The sequence below is a fragment of the Ochotona princeps genome, chromosome 5 (assembly GCF_030435755.1).
Source record: "Ochotona princeps isolate mOchPri1 chromosome 5, mOchPri1.hap1, whole genome shotgun sequence".
NCBI classification, from domain to species: domain Eukaryota; kingdom Metazoa; phylum Chordata; class Mammalia; order Lagomorpha; family Ochotonidae; genus Ochotona; species Ochotona princeps.
In genome coordinates, this window is record NC_080836.1 from 3537547 (window position 1) to 3559743 (window position 22197).

The following is a 22197-nucleotide window of genomic DNA, read 5'->3' on the forward strand; positions in this document are numbered from 1 at the left end:
CTGTCACATAATGCAAAATAATTAACAATAAAAAAAAAAAAAGGGAACCATGTAGTGCTGACGGAAGCTTAACATACTGTGCCACAGTGCTGGTACCAGGCACTGGAGCTGTTCCCTTGTGTGAATATTGTAGCACATTCAGGCTCTGCTCAGGCCAACAGTACCCAACATCTTAGAAAGCAAACGCTCATCGTTTACTGTCCCTGGGTTTCCCTGGGTTAGAGACTCAGTCTCATTGCACAGGTGTATCCTCACTGAAGATGCGGTTGAACTGGGTGGATAACTACAGCACTGCACACTGTGGGCAGTGAAGCACCTGAGAGCCGGAAGTGGCAGACTCTCCACCTCACTGAAGATACAGTGGAACTGGGCGGAGAACTACAGCACTGCACACTGTGGGCAGTGAAGCACCTGAGAGCCGGAAGTGGCAGACTCTCCAGCTGGTGCCACCAGTGACTGCAAGTGACAGACACAGCGATAGCTCCTGTTTTGTTCCTCACTTTACAAATGTCCTTCAGGGGATTATAGGATCTAACCCTGGAAGAGTTCAAAATACTTCATCCATTAATTGTGTTTCTTTTCTTTTTTCTTTTTTTTTTTTGCAAGAAAAAAACATAAGAATGTTAGTAAAAAAAAAAAAGTATTAAATAGCTAGTAAAATATCCCTCCTGTGCAGAAGTTTCTCCGGACTTATTTTAATTCTATTAATTTTAGGTTCTTTCTTTATTTGCTTGCTTATTTAATATTTATAAGCAGAACAACAAGCAGAGAGGGATAATGTTAGCTGTCATCTGCTGATTTACTCCCCAAATGCCCCAGCGAGGGCCAACAGTGGGAGCCAGGTGCGTCCCACTTGGGAGGAACTTCCACAGCTCCAGTGCCTGTGCTGGCAGTGCTGCCTCCCGTAACGTACTTCATCAAAAAGCTCGTATCAAGAATGGAGCCACCTGCACACCCAGGCTTTGTGATTCCAGACAATGACCCCTTAACTGCCAGACAAATTGCCCACCCTAAGCCCTGTGGCTTCAGTCGGGGGCTCCTGTTTCATTCATGAATACTCAGACCGGAGCGCAACGCACACTTCCTGCTACTGTGCTCCTTCTGCGTTTTGTGTTGCCTTTGTCAGCTTGTCACACTGACCAAGTTTGTCATGATGGATATCCATGATGTGCAAGGAATGATAGTTTCGGTGTGAATTCTCTACTTAAGGCAATCAAGGAAGCTCTCAGATCTCATCATCCTGGACAGATAGGTGCTTTGACAAGCTTCCTGAGAATGAGCATTAGTGAGAGTCAGTGTATAGATTCCAAGCATTGTCTGCACTGAGAGATCAATTTCTTCCTTCTCAGATCAACTTCTTTCCTTTTTCCATGAACACTGTGTTTTCAAGTACACTTCATGATTCGTAAACAGAAAGACAAAATAGAAGGTCCATCATCGGGCTGCTCTGTAATGTTAAATTTTAAATTTTGCTGCTCAGAATGAACTTTGATGAACAAAGAATGTGAATAACATTTCAAGTGAAGCATTTAAGCGCTTAGAAGAACACAGTCACTGCAAGACCTGCTTTACACTCTGTCACAGCGATTATGAATAATTCTTGTTAATTCATTAAAACTCACTTTCCAGCCACTTCTAACAAACAGTGCTTTATTTAGTCAGATTTCCTGCTGGGATATAAAGATGAAAGGGGAGGGGGAGAACAAATGGTTTTTTACTTGAAGGACTCTCCAGTGACTCAATATTACTTTGTGTTGCTGTCGAGAAAATGGACGGCAGGCATTTCAGGACCAGCAGTGGCTCTGTCTGCATGGGAACATGCAACAAAGCTGGCCTCACCATCAAGAATTTCTGTCATTCTCAAATGAGCCCATGCTACTAGGGTTTCACACTGGATGGTCCATAAATAACACTTGCAAAAAAATGAAGGTGAACAGTGCAAATATGGAACACACTTCTCAAGGCCCAGGATCTCAGGCTCACAAGTACTATTTATGCTTATAAGTAGAGAAGGTTAGGGTTATAAAAATAATCGTGTTATATTTTAATATTATAAAATATTCACTCAGTGGCCAAATTTCATGCCTTTTCATTATTGTTAGATGATTTTTTAGTAAGGTATTCTCACATTATCTCCTAGAATGTTCATTATCCAGCAGGGGGCTTTGTAATGGCTCTCATTTTAAATCTAATTTCACCACTATTATTGAGGCTGGATACTGTTGGCTTACAGCCTTTTGTGCTCTGTGCTTTTAAACTTTGCCATCTAATCCTTGCATATGTGCCAAGATTGAAGTCCCCTCCATTCATATTGACTAAGTAGTGGCTGAGTTGGTCCTGGGAGAGCTGAGATGGGCAGAACAGCCTTCCTCTCCAGTCAGTCATGTTCCCGTCTCCAGTCACACTGTTTCAGTGTCCATACTTCAAGGACCAATCACTGATAATCTTCCATCAGGCTCTCTTCTCAGGCTACACCGGATCCTAGTCCCCTCAGGTCCACCCTTGAAGGACCAACCACTGCTGAGCTCTCATCTCAGGCTTCCCCAGTGTGTTCTGGGCCTCAGTGACATCATATGCCAGGAACCATTGTCTTCTCTCCATGGATACCAAATTTAAAGCTAACTTCTGAACAGGACTTTTCAGATGGGATTGGATTTCCTAGCTGAACCCTTGCATGTTTGTGACTGAGACAAGAATCCTGTATCACCAGGTTAGCGAGAGAAAAGCAAGTGAGTGTGTTCAGATGTGCAGTGGGCGCCATGTGGCTGAAGTTACTCAAAGCTGTAGCTTAGGGTGTGAACTTAAATAGTCTTTCAACAAGCAACAATGGAATTTGAATAAGAAACTAGACAAAGGAGGAAGAATTTGGGGATTTAGAGGCAGGAGACTATGGGAAGTTAAATGTGTAGGAACAAAGTCATTTCCCAGCTTCCCACGGTGTCCATGTTTCTGGGCAAGTAAGCAAGCAGTAGTTTACATCTGACGTTTTGGTGAGAAAGGGGAGGAAGGTGTCAGAAAACATTGACCTTCCTTGTGGAACTTGGAGGCACAAGAGCAGGTAGAGCTTCTATGCGTTCACATTGTCTACAGTTTAAAAATAGCAAAATCTTTTATCGTGATATATTCCAGGTTCTTCCATTGATACCCATTTATAAATGTGTGTTTTACCATCTTGGAACACAGTTAATATATTTTCTTCCACAGGAAGGCACTCAAGGGATTTTTTTGTGTGTGTGTGAGCTGTGGGCTGAGATAGAATAGAGGTCATTGGTAATAACCTTTAAGCTTTTCCTCCATTCATTACTATTCATGAGAGAATTATTTCAACTTGATGTATGTTTAAGCACACCTACAAACATTAAGTTAGCATCCTTTATTTTGTTCATTAGGGGATGGTAGTTCAAAATACAGGATGAACATATCCAAGGAAATTTACTGAAGTAAAATGTTGAATCAATCTGATTATTAACCATAATCCTTACTACTACAGTGTCAAATCCATACATTTTCATTCAAAAATGTCACTATTAAAATATGGATACTAAATGCAGAACACTAATTCTTTAGTAAATATGAGCTAATATTCCCAGTCTGCCTAGTAATATGGATAAATTGCAGCTTTAATAATTTTTAATACTGTTATCACATTCTCACAAGATAGAACAAATCTGCAAAATATGAGGAAAAAGTCAGGTTCCATTGTGTTCTTTGTATCATTATTATTACTAGTTTTAATAATCTTACTTAATTGATTAGGGTACAAAGGGTCAAGGGCTACAGGAAAGTGGATAATATCATTGTTTCCACACTAATATTATTTTTCCCCTGTATCTGGAGTGAGGGGAGAACCATTGTACTCTAAATATCACCATCTCAAACATGGATTATTATTGGTCATTGAGAATTTTCCACACATCTTTCAGGACAAAAGGTCCTTAAATCATGATTCCCAATTCCTGTACATTTCTATGGGCAAGGTTTGCTGCCAGATAAAAGCTATGTTGCTCAACGAAGTTTTCCTTCACACCCTAAAAATGCAAGTTCAAAAACAGCCTTCATTCATTCAAGGGAACAAAAGTGTCAGGATTTGGATGGTTGCATAGTGAGCAAGGTAGTGTTGCCCAAGGACTACTTGGACAAGCTCAGGACTCACTCACTTCTTACATGGAGCTGACCCAAGGACTACTTGGACAGGCTCAGGACTCACTCACTTCTTACATGGAGCTGACCCAAGGACTACTTGGACAGGCTCAGGACTCACTCACTTCTTACATGGAGCTGACATCACGTGACAGTCCTCCTGCGTCAGAGTATGTCATTTACTCACGGGGAGTTAAGGGAAAGATGGATGTTATGATTCCCACTCGCCAGAGGAGAAAAGCTTTGTTGGATTAGACTTAGTCAGCATGCTGTCCAGAGGCGGGCTGGAATTTTTACTGCGCTCTGCCACTAAGATGGCAGAAACTTTTACAAAGAGAGTTGCTTCACTTGCAGTCCTGCTAAGTGAATTTTGTCTAGTTGTTGATGCCCCATTTCTCCATGGTGGTGGCTGAATGCCACCCAAGCACTGTGCTATGAAGATTGTTTCTCAAGTAAAAGCTATTTGTCCAAATCTTTGCTACTTTCTTTCACTGAATGTTGATGGTTAGACATCTAAGAATATGTAGTCTATGGCTTAGAATCCAGTGCCTTTTCCCATATTTTTCACAAATTCCTTCTATACTATTTGCATCGGTTCTTACGTTTTATATTCATTTTTTTTTTTGCATGCGTATTTTTGTTTTGTTTTGTTTATTTTGAAGGCTAAGTCAGGGAGAGGGAGAGAGAGATGTTCCACACATTGGTTCATTCTCCAAATGGCCACAGTGGCTGCACTTGGACTGACCCAAAGCTAGGAGCCAGGAGATTCTTCTGTGTCTCCCACATGCATACAGAAACCCAAGCTCCTGGACCATCCTCCATCGCTTTTGTTGGCAACGCCCGCGTCACCACGTACCCCGAGCCGAGCGGAGGGACTAGGGTTACACAAAAGACAATACGCAGAGAGCCAACACAAGACAACACGCAGTACACCGAATGCCGATCGATGACAGATTGATCTTTATTGCAACTCCAGGCTTTCTTTTATACTCTTCCCAGTGTTTATCCAGTCCTCAAGTGGCCACCCTAAATCCTCTAGTTCCTCCCAGTAGTGGCCACCCTAAATCCCTTGAGTTCCTCCCAGTAGTGGCTGCCCTAAATCCCTTGAGTTCCTCCCAGTGTTTATCCAATCCTCTAGTGGCCACCCTAAATCCCTTGAGTTCCTCTCAGGGTTTATCCAATCCCTTGGCAGATAACTTGACAAATAGGAAGCAGGAACTTGCGGTTAAGCCAGTGGCTAGATGTATCAGGCCAAAATTGTTCATCCTGTTTCCCTCTGAGAAACAAGCTAAGCTGTGGAGTTAATCCTTGGGAGACCGGGGCCTGCACGCTTTCCCAGCCCATGTACAAGGGGCTGACTCAGAAGTGGATGAGGTTGGATACAATCCAACACTCATATGGATTGCCAGCACCACAGGCAGATTATTAGCCTTTTACGCTGCTGTGTCTACCCCAGTCTTTACCCTTGATTAAACTCCCTTGAGAATGATTCTTGGCCCTTAATGACTCAGAGTCCACTCATTATCCTCCAGAAATATCAGGAAAACCAACCTATTAGACTCACAAATTTACAAGGAACATGGTGTCAGTTAGACCCCCCTATGCACTATTCTGCAAGCTGGGGCATTGCGTGTTTGCTGTTGGAGATATTTGACTGGCATGTGGTAATCATCTTGGCAGTCACACATCTTCAGTGCATGAACTAAATTCGAACATCAGAAGAAGCTGGGCCCCCATCTGAGCTGTGCCACCTCGTTCAACCTCTGTAAGGCTCCAGTTTTACATTTATAAATAATAAGACTCCTTGCACTTTCAAAAATTCCGGGGGGAAACATGCTCAGTTTCATAAAATAACTTGACCTGGTGCTCAGAAAAAAAATGCAAGCAAGCCATATGTCTCTGCTGAGTGTGTTTTCTTCTCTTATATTTTGCAGAGGTTTCTGCTGTTTTTGAAGCTGGAACATCGGTTACTTACATGTTTCAAGACCCTTACCCCATGACCAAGAACCTCAGTCTGCCATCTTCAGCTGTTTACACAGATACAGCGCCATCCAAGGAAAACATTGCTCTTAGCTTCGTGACAGGCTGGGCACCCAGCCTCTTGCTCTTCGTTGATTATCCTTCTCAGGACTTCCTGGCTGTTCTGCTCTGCAAGAATGGTAAGTGCTAGTCTCCACAAGCCTCCTGGGAGAGCCAGGCTGGGCTGGAGGGACCACCACTGCTCGCCAAGTCTCAACATCAGTGCAGGCTGACTTGAGCCCTCCTGAGCAGCTCATTTTCAGACTTGGTTATCTTTTACCTTGATGAGTTGCAACCTGTATTCAGGCCCAGTGTTGGTTCTGCATTCAAGTCTCAAATGCATTGATTTAGTTGCCTCCACTGCTTAGCCATAATTATTTGTCATTTGTCTGTGCTGCTCTCCATTGAGGGTAGAGGAGATTACATTATTTTGGAGGTTTAACCCATACAGGTATATAAACTATATAGGACACTTTTTGGAACTGCTGTTTTAAACAGTGAGCTTCAGAACTTTTATTTGACAAAACGGAAAAACCATTATCTTACAAATGAAAAAAAAAATTTCCTCTCCCTTATGATAATGCCTCCTTGGTGTAAAATTCACAAATGAAATAAATTTAGCCATTGATTCCCTACTAATAAATAGACTCATTTAATTTCTAAGGACACAGTCCATTATTATTTAAGCTTCTAGACTCATGGTGTATTCATTTTAATATTATTTGAGAAACACTCAATTTCTCAATTTGCAGGGTAGGTATCTAATAGAAAATAAGATCTTGATATTAAATTGTCCATTATTAACTTAGGAAAAGGTAAGTGTCTGAGTTTGGAGGGAATGTGGACAACATGCAGTATGAGAAGTCCAGCATTGGATGGGACATGATGTTAGGATGCTCTGAAGATCATTATGTTTTTTGAACACACACACAGAGGCATACACACATACACACTTACAGATTCTCTTCATAGGTTATGGCCCCAGTACCCTGGTGGCTGTTGTATGGCATGAGGTATTGATAGAGTTAAAGGAAATGATAAGCAAGATAGACGCTCTGATCTGGTAGCGTTAGTGTCTTTGTACCAGGAGACATGAGAGGGTTCTCATTGCATGTCATGTGAAGACACAGGACATGGTGCCAGGTACCTGCAAGTCATGAGCTGAGTCCACACAATAGAGTCAATTGACTGGAACCTGATTTATGTATTGATTCATTTATTTGAAAGACAGAGTTACATACATGGACTGTCCACTTGCTGGTTCATCTCCTCAGGGCTGCAATGGCCAGGGCTGGATCAAGCCAAAGCCAGGAACCAGGAACTTCGTCTGGTCTCCTAGATGGCTAGCACTGACCCACACACTTGGCCTCCTCCTTCTGCTGGCCCAGGTGCAATAACTGGGAGATGGGTCCCAACTGGAACAGCCAAGGCATGAGAAGTTGCTAATAAGGGATACCAGAACTGCAGGTGGCACTCACCTCTCTGCAGCACAATGCTGACCCTTTAATGGCACCTGAATCTTGAAACTCTACCCTTCCCCCTTCTGCCACCCCCAAGAACAGAACAGTCAGAGAACATGTGCTGCTTTTGGTCACTCAGTCTCTGATATGTCCTTGCAGCCAACAACTGCGTGGCCTAGGATGAGGACTAGATAAAATGGGAGGGAAAAGTGCTTTGTATTAACTGCAAAAAACATCTTTATTTTGTTATTGATTGTGTGATGATATGCATTATCTACACACTGAGTTATCAGAGCAACAATGTGAAGGCCAGGATTCAAAATAGTTGGCGAATGAAAATGGCTTGGTGTTTAAAAGAGCATTAGATGGGGTGATAAAACACTGAAGAAGGATAATAATGAGGGATTAGATGTTCCGTCTGCATGTTGGCTTGTGGGCATCAGGCCCAAGCATGCATACAAAGCAACAAAATGAGGACCTCCAAGGGTGACTTCCTGAAATGTCTTTCAACACAGACTTTGTCTGCTGTTTGGAGAAGAAAGTGTGTCTGTGTGTCACACATGGATATATGTATGTGTATGCACATATAGGCACACACATATGTAAACAAATGTCTGTAAAGATCTGAACGCCCAATAGGAGAGGACTGTGAAAGCCGTGGCAAAGCAGACAATACTCATTTCCCACAATCTTCTGTGCTGTACATGTAGGGCGAAAGAGGAGTCCTCCTATTGCAAGGCCAGGTCATACAGCATAGCAGTGTACTCCAAAATGCTTAGGGCAAAGGAAATACAAAGTTAAGTTTATTTTGATATCCATGTATCTTTCTGGGGACTCTTCCAAAACTGTGTGTGTAGATTTCTAGATTTCTATCAAAATAATAATTTTTACGTTTAATTTACTAGTTGGTTGTTTTTCATGGTACAGTTCCATAGGCTTCTCCTCTAGTTCAATCCTCAAATGGCATGACAGGCAAGCCTGAGACATTCAGAAACTAGAACTTTGTCCAGATATTTTATGTGGGCAGCAGGGAGCCATGAACCTGGGCCATCACCTCCTGGCTTCTGGGCAGGTTAGAAGGAAGCCTGATCAAAGGTGGGACAGCGGGGCCTCATGCCAGGTGTGGAACTGAGGGATGAGGGATTCTTAAGTGGTGACCTGCTGTGCTGTGCTGTGTCTCACATCAGCCCTACATGTGTCTTTAGGTCCACTTTTGAAGTGGTCAAGTACACATGGGGGTGGCAGTACTGTACAGAGCTCTGTGGAGTTCCGCTCTCTGTGATTTTTTTTGGGGGGGGGATAACTTTTGGGCTTTTACACTTCGTATTTTTCAACTTTAACAAACTCTTCAGAGATGTGCTGAAAATTGAGTAACTTAGTTTTTCTCTGTAGAGATGGTTGTTTATGACTTGGATGAGTTGTGGGATAAGATTTGTGATGTTTCCCTGCTTGTGAAAAGGCACTGAGAAGGTGTTTCAGGTTCTTCCATCTGTAGGTCTGAAATCAATGTCTAGGCCAAGGGCCTTGCTGCAGTGCTGTGGGGTGCTAATGATACAGTGCTGGTAAAGGGTTGGAGAAACCCAGGTGGAAAAAGTGGGAGAAACACAAAGAAGATGCATCAACACAGACCAGAGCTGGCTGGTTGCAAGGACACCGGGATGTTTGTTTTCTTAAGCCACAGTTGGAGAGAATGGGGGGTTGAGTACTTAGCCTTTGGAAAAGAACTCTAATGAGAAATTTAGGGGTTAAGGAAATAGTGCACAAAAAAAGCTTCTCATCAAAACATGGTTCGTATCCTTTTCTGAGACTTGATACGGAAAAATGGATGTCTTGAGATGTGACGCCCTCACCGCAGAAGGCCTGCATTTGGGGCTGGCTCGGCTTTCTGCGTGGTTAATTTTCCTTTGTGCAACAGGTCGACCTTAAATTCTCATTATTTCTCCTAATTGAGAGTCATGGCAGATGCGCTTGCACGTTAATTAGTTGCGTCACTTCTTGTTATTTAGAAATCAGAGCTCTAAATCCACTCTAGACTCGCTGTGAAGCTCACTGCAATAAATGGGCCTTACACGTGCAGCGCAAGGGTGGGTGTGTGGCAAGCGGGTTAGGCCATTGCCTGTCACATACACATCCCCAGTCAGAGTGCCTGTTCAAGTCTCGGCTCTCCCAAAGGTTTTTGCTAATGCACACTGTGGAAGATGAGAACTAACACCGCAAGTCCTTGGGTCCCGGACATCAATGCGGAACACCCAGACAGAATTCCTAATTCCTAGATTTGGTCAGGCCCACCTCAGCTACTTTGGCCATTTGGGGAGTGAATTGGTAGATGGAAAAAAATCTCTTATTCTCTTCTTCCGTCTCTGTGATTCAGCTTTCAAATAAACACATACATTTAAAGAGCCAACAAAAACAAAACCTACTCTAAGAAGTTCAGTTCAGATTTCCAGCAACACCCAGATGAGGCTTCCTTCTATTTCCCGTCTAAAAAATAGTTCATAGAAGTGAATATGAGAATGCTCCAAATGTTCAAATTTGAATGCTTCAAATGCTTCAAATGAACTGTGTTCCAGCACAGTTACTCAGTGGCTAAATCCTCACCTTGATTGTGTTGGGATCCCATATGCGTGCCAGTTCCCTGCTTGCAGCCTGGAAATACGGTTGAGAATGGCCCAGACCCTTGGGACCCTGCACCCACACAGGAGACCCTGAAAAGGCTCCTGGCTTCTGATTGTCTACGCTCCAGCCATTGCAACTGCTTGGGGAGTGATCTAGTAGACAGAAGATCTTTCTCTGTATCTCCGCTCTGTGAATCTGCCTTTCCAATAAAAATAAATACATCTTCCTAAAAAGTTCTTACAAATGCAATTAAAAGAGAAGTTTATTTCGGTGCAAAAGCCTTTGAAGTTCATCTATATTAGAGGCGTTAAAAAAGCTCATGAAATATATCATGAAAAGGCATGGAGTTCAAAACTTTTTGCACCATATTGGCTTATTATTTCACTTTTTTTTAAAACAAACTTTTAATAGTGCTTCATCCTCATGAACTGCTGCTTTGTGACACAGTACGATACTCAGTACCATCAGCCTGCTTCAGTGTGACACTGAAGTCTGGAATTGGTGCTGCAATCTGAACTCACTGGTGAGGACATGTAGGCTTGCAAAGGTTCAATGAGTAGCCCAAAGATATAATAAGAAATCAGCGGGGCTGGACATCAAAGCTCAGAACCCTGTCATGCTTCTTTTTTAGCTCATCAACTGTTCTACACTCTGACCACTCACCATGATCTGTTGGGAGAGGCAGGGGGTTAGGTCTAGTTTGTGTTCTCTTTATCTGCCGGTTTTAAAAACACCCAGCTTTCCAGTATGCACCTGTGTCTCATCTGAGACCAGGAAGATGTTGAAATCATGGTGAGCAAGTGGAAGCGAGAACTCAGGTGGAGGTGCCACAGAAACCCCAGACTAATTCATGCCTGCTAAGACCACACATTCTTCACTTCCTCAATTAACTATCATTCACCTCATAAAAAATGTGACACATATCGGGGTGCTCTCTCTCTATCAGTGTACTTTTCTCATAGAACTGCACATTTTGCTCTGGCATTTATCTGAGTTTTCCCATAGGTTCTGTGCTTTGTCAGGCATTCTTGTTCACCTCCTATGTCTAGACGCCCATTGTGCGTTGCTCAAAAATCTCCCTCTGCGGAAGATGGCCCAGGTGGAACTGAAGGGTGGTATGGAAGGAGTGCCAGACAATGCTACAGAATGCTTGCCATGTACATCCCTAAATTTGGCGAACTATCCTTCAGTTTACACTAAAGTGTTACAGCAGGGTACAGCTGGCTAATAGCACCCCCAAAGCAGTGCTAGGGTTAAGATACAGATTGATTGATTTGTAACACCTGAGTCGATTTGAAATCCCTGTCTCCTGTATATTAACAAGAGTTGAAAATACCCTGGCTTTGGCCATTGGGTAGGTGATTCCTGGAGTGTAGCAGGAGCTGCCATTGCCAAGCTTGGCAAATAAAGAGTCCGACTAAGGTCCTGCACGTGTATCCAATGTGATGTCTCACTCTACACAACATTATGAGCGACTGGTTGCAGGGCACAGGTAGGCCCTGCATTCTGAGATTAGCCAGTGGAATTTGGCAACCACTGTCATCTGCAATGCTAATGTGAAACTGCACATGGAGATATTTCTCAGAACAACTGATTTAAACGTTGCTGATGGACTCAGTAAGATGCGAGTGACTTAAAATAAAACCGTATGTAATAAAGGAATGTCCTTTTTAAAAGCATGAGCTGACAGGACACATTATCTTTCCTTTTTTAAACTCCAAAATAACATGATGCAATTCAACTTGCTCTTTTATTTTAAAAAGTAATTTAAAGAGAAAAAAATAAAATATCTGCAAGCTTCAAAATCAAATGTTGTGGTGACAATTTACTTGCATCTTCTAGTTTAAACAAAAGTTGATATTTTTGAGGTATTTATTGCTTATCTTCTGTAATTTCTATGATTGCATCTCAATGTTTTCTATACGAATATCTTTCTGACTCATACTTTAAAAGTCCTGACAACATGGTTGAGGAATTTTCACACATCATCAGTATGACTTTTTATTCTGACCTTACCACCACAAATCTAGTTTTATATTTTATTAAGACTATTTCCATATTGTAAACAGACACTTTTTTAGAGAACTATTATTGTTTTTGCTCCAACTACTACTGCTAAACATTATGAAAGTTAATATTTTTTTCTGACAAGTAATTAAATGAAAAGGAGGCACTCACAAGGGATCAGAAGAGAGCATAGAATCAGAATGTCAAGACAATGCTGGCCATGTGGGTCATAGCCATTGAATAAGATGACACAGAGAAAAATTTCTAAAACAATCAATGGTGGGAGATGAGGTAAAGCTCTCCCAACACATTGAATATCATCAAAGCATGGATGCTTTGTGGAAACCATAGAGGAAATGAGGAATAGATCCATAAGACCTAACAGTGAATAGGATTTACAAAATTCGATAATATATGAGTATAAGGTATTAGCGAACATAAACCTGAAAACTGTTTAAAGAATAAATGAAAATGGACGTAAATGTTTGGTCCCTTCTGAGCACAGTGAGCACAGAAAGGCACAGGCCATGGCAAAGTCCTCAGGCTCCCTAGGGGATCAGGGCTCAGCCTGAGATGCAGCTGGAGTCCTGTGTTTACTAAAACTATCATTCGCATGTTTAAAGCTGCACGAAAATGATCCCAAAGTCAGTGCCTTCAAATGACATCCCCTCATACTGCACACAGTGTGGGAGACATCAGGCATCTGAAGTGCAGGTGAATATCTAAGGTGGTGGTTGTAGCTCACAGGCTTGCGGGATGTCAGGCACTGGTCCTGTGCTGCAGTTAGAGGGAGGGCTTGGTAATCTGCCTCCAAACTCCCTCCTCTGGCTGTTGACTTCAGATCATCAACAGGGCTCTTTCCCTAACAGGTCTTCTCTCTTGACCCCCACTTTCTCTGAAAGTGCCAAGAGAGCAGAATCAAGAGGGGCAGGAGGAAAGAGTGAGGGATGGATGGATGGAGGAAGAGAGCCAGAGATCATTAAAGAAAAATAATCCAAGTCTTTGATGACCCAATACAGTTTGAATTAGACAATTCACAATGGATGCAAATGCCAACAGAAGAGGGTTATTGGAGGCCATTGTGCAGGCTGACAACCTCCTTGTCATTTACACAATTAAAACAGTATATATAAATACATATTTTGAAGATTTGTTTATGTAAAAGGAAAATTGAGAGAGAGAAATCTCCCAGTAAGAGATCTTTTGTCCTTTTGTGTCACTCCTCAGATAGCTGCAGTGGCACTGCTGTGCCAGAATGAATGAAACCAGGAATTTCAAGTTCCTGTTTTCCCTCCACGTGTGGCAAGGGCCCAGGCACTTGGGCCAACTGCTTCCATTTTTCCCAGAAACATTAGCAACAGCCTGAATTGGAAGCGCAGTGGCCAGGGCTTGGACTGGTGCCCATGTGGGATGCTGATGCTACAGGCAGAGGCTTAATTCTATGCATGAAAACACCAGACTAACCAAGTATATAAACTATAAAAGTAAGACATGTTAATATGGATTTGTGAATGTATTTACACTATATTATATCATGTACAGTAATATCTGACAAAACAAATACATACTATGATCAATAGAATAGTGTATTAAATGTCTATCAGTATATTCTGGGATCCAGAAGCAAGGAATTCAAACACAGAATAAGTGAGGCAACTTCAGGATAACAACTTTGAGGAAGTCCCAGAGAGCAACCTGTGTTAATTGCTGTTTGTCAATCCCCCAAATGGGGAGGGGGCAACTTGGCAATACTGGGAGATAATGTTTGCTGTCACTGTGGAGCCCAGTATGCAGTGAGCAGAAGCTAGAAACGGAATGCTCAGAATGGCTACAGTTCTCAAGTCAAGAAAACCGTACTGTTAGAACAAGGAGAGGATGTTGAGATGCCTTGAGACACTTGGCAAATGGGTAGGTATCAACTCGGAATCATATAAACAGAGAAGAGAAGATACTGAAATAGACTAACAAAACTGTGATGTGCTCACGCAAATTCTGGAGGCCTGAAGAATGGGCCATGCCTAGCTAATGCTGGAGGCCTGAAGAGTAGACCATGCAATGGTAATTATTTATTTACCACTCTGAGAGGGTGAGAAATATTATCTAAAGCCAATAGATTAAAATAACCAAAAAAACCAACATAAATAAAAATAACTGCCATGGGAAGGAAGTGGTGCTCTCGCCTCTGAGCATCTGTGTTATTTATGAATGTAAGAGCTTGATAAAGTGCAGCTCAATGTCTGAACTGAACCCTCTGTTAGACATCAGTAATGTTGCATACAGTGCTAATAAGATAAAATGAGTCCTTCTATCCACTAATATGTGAATGATCTTCCAAAGGTTCATGGATGATTTTTTAAATGCACCTAAATAGGTATAGTTTAAGCCCCTTTTCTGTGAATTTGTTTGCTTCCCATAAGTGTCTAAGAGACATTAACTGGGACTCAGGAGATGGTGATATGCACAACTACATGTGTGCTCAATTTTTATTGTTTGCTTTTTTCACATTTTGCATTTTATTATTATTATTATCACCATCATCATTTTATGATACAGTTCCATAGGCTCCTAGTATTTCCTTTATCCCAGCCCCAAACCCCCCCACCTAGTTCCTCTGTATATCATTACTAAAGTATAATTCTTCGTACACAGTCATATGTCCATCATTGCGGGCATGGACAATGGCAGAGAGTCCATAAGCCTATTGTCAAGATAGAGTAAACAGTTTCATTGTAAGTCCATCTTTGTCTGGAAGCAGAAATGCATACTACATTGTATCCTCACATCTGGATGTTAGTCTCCATTTTACAGCTACTATACATCCCCTCACATGAAAAGTCACAGTACAAAATCAACAATAGAAAGAAAAATAGAAATTTCAGTGCCATGAAGTTAAATAACATGTTACTAGTCATGACAGTCTCCATTACACAGCTACTATACATCCTTTTAAATGAAGAGCCACAAAACAAAATCAGCATCAGGAAGATAAAAGAAATTAACAACACCATAAAGTTAAATAACATGCGACTAAATGACTAATGTGTAGCTGAAGAAATGAAAATCAAGAACCTTCTTGCAGAAAATGATGCTACTGTATGATGTATGAGTCATTGAAAAATTTGATCAGAAGAAAGTGTTTTGAAGAGGTAATTCCCCAGCCCATTCTGCTCTGCTGGCACCCAGAGCAAGTCCGAGACACACCGAGCTGTCTAGGAACTAGGAGAAGTAAGGTGCCCAGGTGTCAGCAGGAGGAAGCTGCTCCTGTATTGCTTTGCTTATTCCCCACGTATGTGGAGATTGCAGTGAAAACTCACAGTGAGAACCCGATCTCCTCTGTGCCTAAGATTAAGCAGTGGACGACATGCCTAGACGCACTTGGAGGCTATGGCAGTCCACTGTGGTCTGCAGAGAACATCTAGTAGCATCGCAGAGGAAGGACAGAATAAATTGGTCAACTGCCCCAGTCAAATGTTAACAGCAAATATCGGCAAATGGAGAATCTGGGGTGGAATGTGTCACAGATGGACACTTCCCAGATCAATCCACAGACCACACCTGTGAGTAATCCGCAGGCATGCTCTGCCTGCCTTGGTGAGAGGCTCCCGGTTTCCCAACGCTCCTGCTGGCCGCATCTCCCAGGCCCCCACAACACTGCACTAGCAGTACGGCAGGAGCAGAGTTGAGCACAGTCCTGGTGTCCATCTGCTTTGTGAGCAGCCAGCTGTATAGTGGCTGCTCCCACTGTGGAGCGTAGGCCCTGGACCGTGCTGGACCTAACCACTCCACAGGCAGCCAGCCAGGCAAGTGAGGTCAATTCTTACACCAAGAACTGGGGGAGACTGGATATTAGATGAGCCAGGCAGTCAGACACTGGAATGCTTACAGTTAGAGTTACAGTGGCACTAAACTACTGCTGATCTCAGACACTGATTTCATGGTACACTAATCAACTGTCACTGATATAAAAACTAGTTCTAGGTGGACACTGAGGAGGATGTGTGCTGATAAGAAAGGCATCGCTGTGCAGATGACATGAAAGGTACCAATGAGGAAACTTGTTCTGGCACAGATCTGTGAAAGCAAATTCCCTGTTAGAGAAAATGGGAAATCCAATCAGTGTGAGGCTGGAATGAGGAGAAATCATTAAGGAACTCTTGAAGGCAAATGTGGAAAGCAACGAGTTCAGGGAGTAAAGGAAGGATCACAGAGGTTTTTGCAGGCTCTGTCAAAGAATATGACTCTTTCTAGATGTACTGGAGGGCTGTTCAAAGTGGTGTCTGATTTATAGCTCAAGTCTTGCGTTCTCTGTAGTGCCTAGAATGAATGGGAGTGAGGAAGGATGACCTCATAATGGAAATCAAGAGAAAAATTCAGACTGTGCTGTAATGGTCTGGGTGAGAGGTGGTAACAGAATATGTTAGAGTGTGGTTGTAGAACTCAGAAGTGATGGTAGGGCAGACTGCTGAAGACGGCATGGATGTGGGGGTGTTTGTGCGCAATTACTGCTGAGAGACACGTGAATGGATCCCAAGATTCTAACATGAACAACCAGTGAAAAAGGATGACAGTACCCAAGGTGGAGAAGATGAGAGGAAGGGTTGGTTGCTGAGAATGGGTTAGTTAAAACAAAAGGGTGAACAAAAAATCTGTGTAAAGTGGGATCAAAACAGATGAATCAAGAAGTGAAATAATTCTGGGTCTGGCATGGTGGGCTAGTGGTTAAATCCTCACCTTGCATGCCCTGGGATCCCATGTGAGCACCAGTTCATGTCCCAGTGGCCCAGCTGCCCATCCAGTTCCCTGCTTGTGGCCAGGGAAGCCAGTCGGGGTGGGCCAAGGGACTTGGGACACTGCAATGAAGTGAGAGAGCTCCAAGAGACCCCTGGCTCCCGTCTTGGGGTAGGCTCAGCTACGACAGTTTTGGCTGCTTGGGGAGTGAACTGCAGATGAAGATATGGATTTCTCTATGTCTCTCCTCTCTTTAAATCTCGCTAATAAAATCAGTAATAAAAGAATTTCAAATCATTAAATCAAGGTCAAATAGAATTTATTAAAAATAAGAGTAGAAATGACTCAAGAGCTGCTTCCTTTGAGGGTGAAGTGTTGGCAGTGAGAGATGTGGCCGCCATCCACAGTGAGGACCGAGTGCCTGTGGCAGCCTCGCTTTCAGCACTAGGAGAAGCCAAAGTGTTGTAAGTTCCATTAGATTTGGCCTGCATGCTGTGACACCTAAGCTAACCTTCTTCAAATGACATTTTGTGCATGTATTTTTACATGGATTCTTTAGGTATTCTTTATTTTCATTTTATTTGAAAGTGGAGAGAGAAACAGGCAGAAAGACAAGCAGGGGATGATTCTCCATCTGTAGTTTGCTGCTATGAGCCAGGAGCCCTGTCTGGATCTCCCACACTGGCAGGGATCCCAGAGCTTTCCTCATGACCTGCTGCCCATCAGGGTATACCTCAGCAGGGAGCTGGAATCGGAACCCGAGCCAGGATGTGGATACAAACACTCTACTGAGGAGACTTAGGAGTTTTGCCCACTGTACCACACACCTGCCCCCACATGTGTGTGCCAAGTCCCTTGTAGAATGCCTGTTTGCACAAGTCCAAGTTACTTGGCATTAAAATATGTACTCCTAGCTTGGGCTCTTTGTGCAGTTCTTTTATCACTATTAATATTCCTGGTTGATGCATGAACACTTTAAGTATCTTTCAGGTGAAATCTTTCTATGTCTGCATTCCTTGGAGCTAATCAGACCAGAGCAACTAGTGTATCCGTTGCTGTCAACTTTCACCATTTCTTTATGAGTACAGCAAAACTCCTCTTTTCTTGATATTCTGATATTCACAGTGCAGGATTGTCAATTGTATCCATTATTACTGTTCATACGATACTAGAATGCATTTGTCCTAATTGTTAGATTACATCTGTTAACCCAGATTTTCTAATTTTCTTCCTTCCAACCTTCCATGCCTTCTTGTCACTTCGATTCTGCTTTACTTCTGCGATCAATACTTTTAAATTCCAGATATACATGTAGGAATACAGTAGATGTCTACCTTTTCTGGATTTATTTCCCATTTTCAAATGTTCTCCAGCTCCATCTGTATTGTTCAAGAATGGTATTTTATCCTTTTCAGTGGCCACATGGTATTAAATCTATCTAAAGATAGATAGATGATAGAGATAGAGATAGAGAGAGAGAGAGAGAGAGAGAGAGAGAGAGAGAGAGAGAGAGATAGAGATAGAGATTTAGGCTGTTCCTGTATCTTGACTATTGTCGATAATGGTGAGGAAAACACACAGTGCCAATGTCTCCACCAACATACCTGTTATATTTTGTACCGCATGCCTGCTAGTGGGGTAGCAGCACCATGTTGCACTTTAGTTTTTGTATTTTTTAAATAATGTGCATAGCACTTTTGAAATGTGTCTTCCTAATGTAAGGTTCCACCGACAGTGTCTACCAGTCCCTTTTCCCACATGCTTGGCAGCCATCTGCCACGTCTTCACATTTTGTGAATAACCATCTTAACTGTCACACGATAATATTTCACTTGAATTTCAATTTGTGTATCCTTGATGATTAATGATGTTGAATTTTTTTTCTTTTATCTCTCGGCATTCATATATCTTCATATAATCTTTATTCAGATCTTAAACCTGCCTTTATATCTGTCCATTTCAAAGGCAGAAAGACTCAGAGTAGAGCTCTCCTATCTGCTATTTCATTTCTCAGGTCTCTACCAGAGCTGGGGCTGGCTGGAATCAGCAGCAGCAGCCAGGAGTAAACACACCTGCCCCCAGGGGTGACAGGAATTCCGTAAATTGAGCCATCACAGCTGCCTCTCAGGGTCCACTTCAACAGGACACTTGAGCCAAGTTCCAGAGGCAGCCACTCACCCCAGGCACTGCCATAACAGTCACAGGCACTCTAACACCACCTTTAACTGCTGAGCCAAATGTCTGCCCTGTAATTCTCCAAACCGGGTAGACCTTTTCCTTTTAGACGGTGTGCATGCCTTACATATTCTGGCATTAGCTGCTAGTCAAATGTGTAGTCTTACAATATATCCTTCTGTTTGTTATGCTATCAGTGTGCTGTGAGGGAGCTTTTTAGGTGATATATTTTATTCTCCCGTGTTTACTTTTGTTCCCTGTGCTTTTGCGGTCATGTCTAAAACAACGGTTCTGCAGTCCAGGTCAGTTTCCTAAAGCTTCTCTCCCAGTATTTTCTGGTAATTGCTTGACTTGGTGTCCTGCATTTTAGATCTTCAATTCTGAGACTGTTTTTGTACACGGAGAAAGAGGAGTCCAACTGGGTTATTCTGTTTGTAGCAATTAAATTTTCAGCACTGCCTATTGAATAGACTTTTCCCTATTAGTTCTTGAAATTTGGTGAGACAGCATTATGGGACAGTGGATTAAATGTGTCCTGCAATGCACACATCTCATATGGGTCTGGGTTCGAGTCCTCGGTGTTTGACTTGCCAGTCCATCTCCATGCTGACAAGACAGAAAGCAGCAGTAGATTGTCCGTGTATCTGAGCTGCTATACACATGTGGGAGACTAGAGTGAATTTCACATCTATTGGCTTTGGCATGGCCAAGCCTTATCTCTCGCTTTCTCTCCTGTCTCTCTGCCTTTTAAATAAATAAATAAATAAAGGCTATAAATGTGTGAGTGTATTTATAGGCATTCATTGTGTTTCATTGGCATGCTGGTATGTTTTATGCTGAAACTATTCTCTTAGCTTTGTGCTATATTTTGAGGTAAGGCAATGTGATGTTTTTAATTTTGTTGTTTTTTGCTTCAGCTATTTGAGGTCTCTGTGGTTCAAGATGCTGCAGATTTTATAGAAGGAGGATCATTGAGTGAATGTCCACAGAGGTTCTTTTTTTTGTGAAGATTGATTTTTTTTTATTTAAAATCAGAGTTTCACAGAAGGAGGCGGGATCTGATCAGAAATGGGGCAGCCAAGACTGGAACCGGTGCCCATATGGGAGGCCCATCACACATAGCAATTTAATCATGTATGCCACAGTGCCAATCCCTGAAAACCATCTTAACAGCCCTGCTGGGCTACAGTGCAATGGCTCTGGTGTGGAGAAACACAAAGTGTGACTTCTCTCACGTCTCTAGCTACACGAAGATTTCATTCTCCTGTAGGTTGTCCCCTCCCGCAACCATCACACCTCTCTAGAAATGTCTCGTCTCAGGGATGGTCAGTGCTGGCTTGCTCTGAATTCACAAGGCATCCATTATCCACCAGCTGGCCCCTCCCTTCTGTGTGTGTACCCTCCTCTCTGTGGGCTTGCACACCTTCAGTCTTACCACACATCTCTTCAGACATGCAAGTATAAAGGGGGAAGGAAATACTTCATCCACTGCTGCTTTCTGTGTTCAAATGGGCCTAAATCCCCTTGATTTCAATAACAGTGTCAAAAATATTGATAATTATTCTATGTTTATGGTTTATTATTTCATAATCATTTATCATAGAATTTCATAAATTCTTTAATAGTATATTATTCAATTGTCAATATTAGTATTTTGCTTGTGGAAATTCTGTTCTCAAGCCTAGGACTATGAAGGAATTTTGTATTTGCTTATCAGAAAGAGAGAAAGAGGGAGCAGCAGAGAAAGGAGAATGGAAGGGAGAGAGAGAGGACTATGAATAGAGAGAGGATCCCACCTGCCAGCTCACCCCCTGCTCCCCCAATGCCTGCGATGGACACGGATGGCTGGGACTGAAGCCCGGAGCTGCAAACTCAGTTCTCTTCTCCACATGGGAAGATTCTGCCTCTACTGGTTCACTCTCTGAACCGTGAGCCCCGAGCTCAGCCTGGTTCACTCTCTGAACCGTGAGCCCCGAGCTCAGCCTGGTTCACTCTCTGAACCGTGAGCCCCGAGCTCAGCCTGGTTCACTCTCTGAACCGTGAGCCCCGAGCTCAGCCTGGTTCACTCTCTGAACCGTGAGCCCCGAGCTCAGCCTGGATCTGCTACAGCAGTGGCAGGAATCCAAGGGCTAGAGCCGTACCTGTCATCCCCAGGAAGCTGTCATTACCTGGAGTCAAGAGTCAAATACACTCACTCTGAAACGGGATCCAGTGTCTTAATCACTACATGAAACACTACTCTGCAATTTACGGATTTGAGTTTAAAAGTGCCTTTAGTGTTATGTCAAGTACTTTAAAATGGTAGGCACATCATAGCGAGAACCATGATGGTGCTTTCGCTTCCTTCCGCTAAATTGTAAACTTAAATGAAGACCATCATAGCTATTTGTTCTATAGAGTCTCTCACACAACAGGCGCTAATTAATGTTGGTTTATAATTTTGTTGAAGTGGAGATAACATTCTTTAGAGTGATGCTTTATTCCACATGTGTTTTCTGCAAACTTTAAACACCCTCCCCTGATATAGCCTCCACAGACAAAAGGATGAGTAAGCATCTTTGTTTCCTGGGAAGGCCTAAATTCCACATGAGGAGAAAGACAATGAATGCAGTCAGGAGAACTGAGACTGGTGTCAACAAGGAGTGCAATAGTCAGATACTTCTCAACTTCCTGTGCTTATGTCCTAGCTGACAAACACATCTAACACGTGTCATTCACCAAACACCCTGGCTTGGTCACATGGCACAATGCAGAGTGTGATCCTGCCCCTGACTGGGGTCACTTCTGCTCATTGCATCAGAGCAGGTAAGAAGCACTAACCTGGAAAGATAAGAACCTCAAATGTGAAGAATGTTTTACATTGAATGGTTTACCATTTTTTACGTTATTTTGGTATTGGGAATTCTTAAGTTGAGGACAATATAGTTAAAGGAAAGATGACACCAGTCCCAGAGGTAACTAGAGACTTGATTCTCATGATTTTACTATTTACCATACAGATACTAGAAATCCAATGGTTGCACACTCTTGTGGTGGTTGGAGAGATACAGAC

The 22197-nt window shown here is 42.6% G+C and overlaps 1 protein-coding gene across 1 annotated transcript in view; it reads left to right on the forward strand.

The window, feature by feature from the left end:
• Positions 1–22197, forward strand: part of LOC101521841 (contactin-associated protein-like 5) — a 415974-nt gene that overhangs the window by 363790 nt on the left and 29987 nt on the right. Inside the window, exon 19 of the mRNA XM_058664165.1 lies at positions 6075–6299. Coding sequence (XP_058520148.1) covers positions 6075–6299 — 225 coding nt within the window. The remainder of the gene's footprint in view (positions 1–6074; positions 6300–22197) is intronic.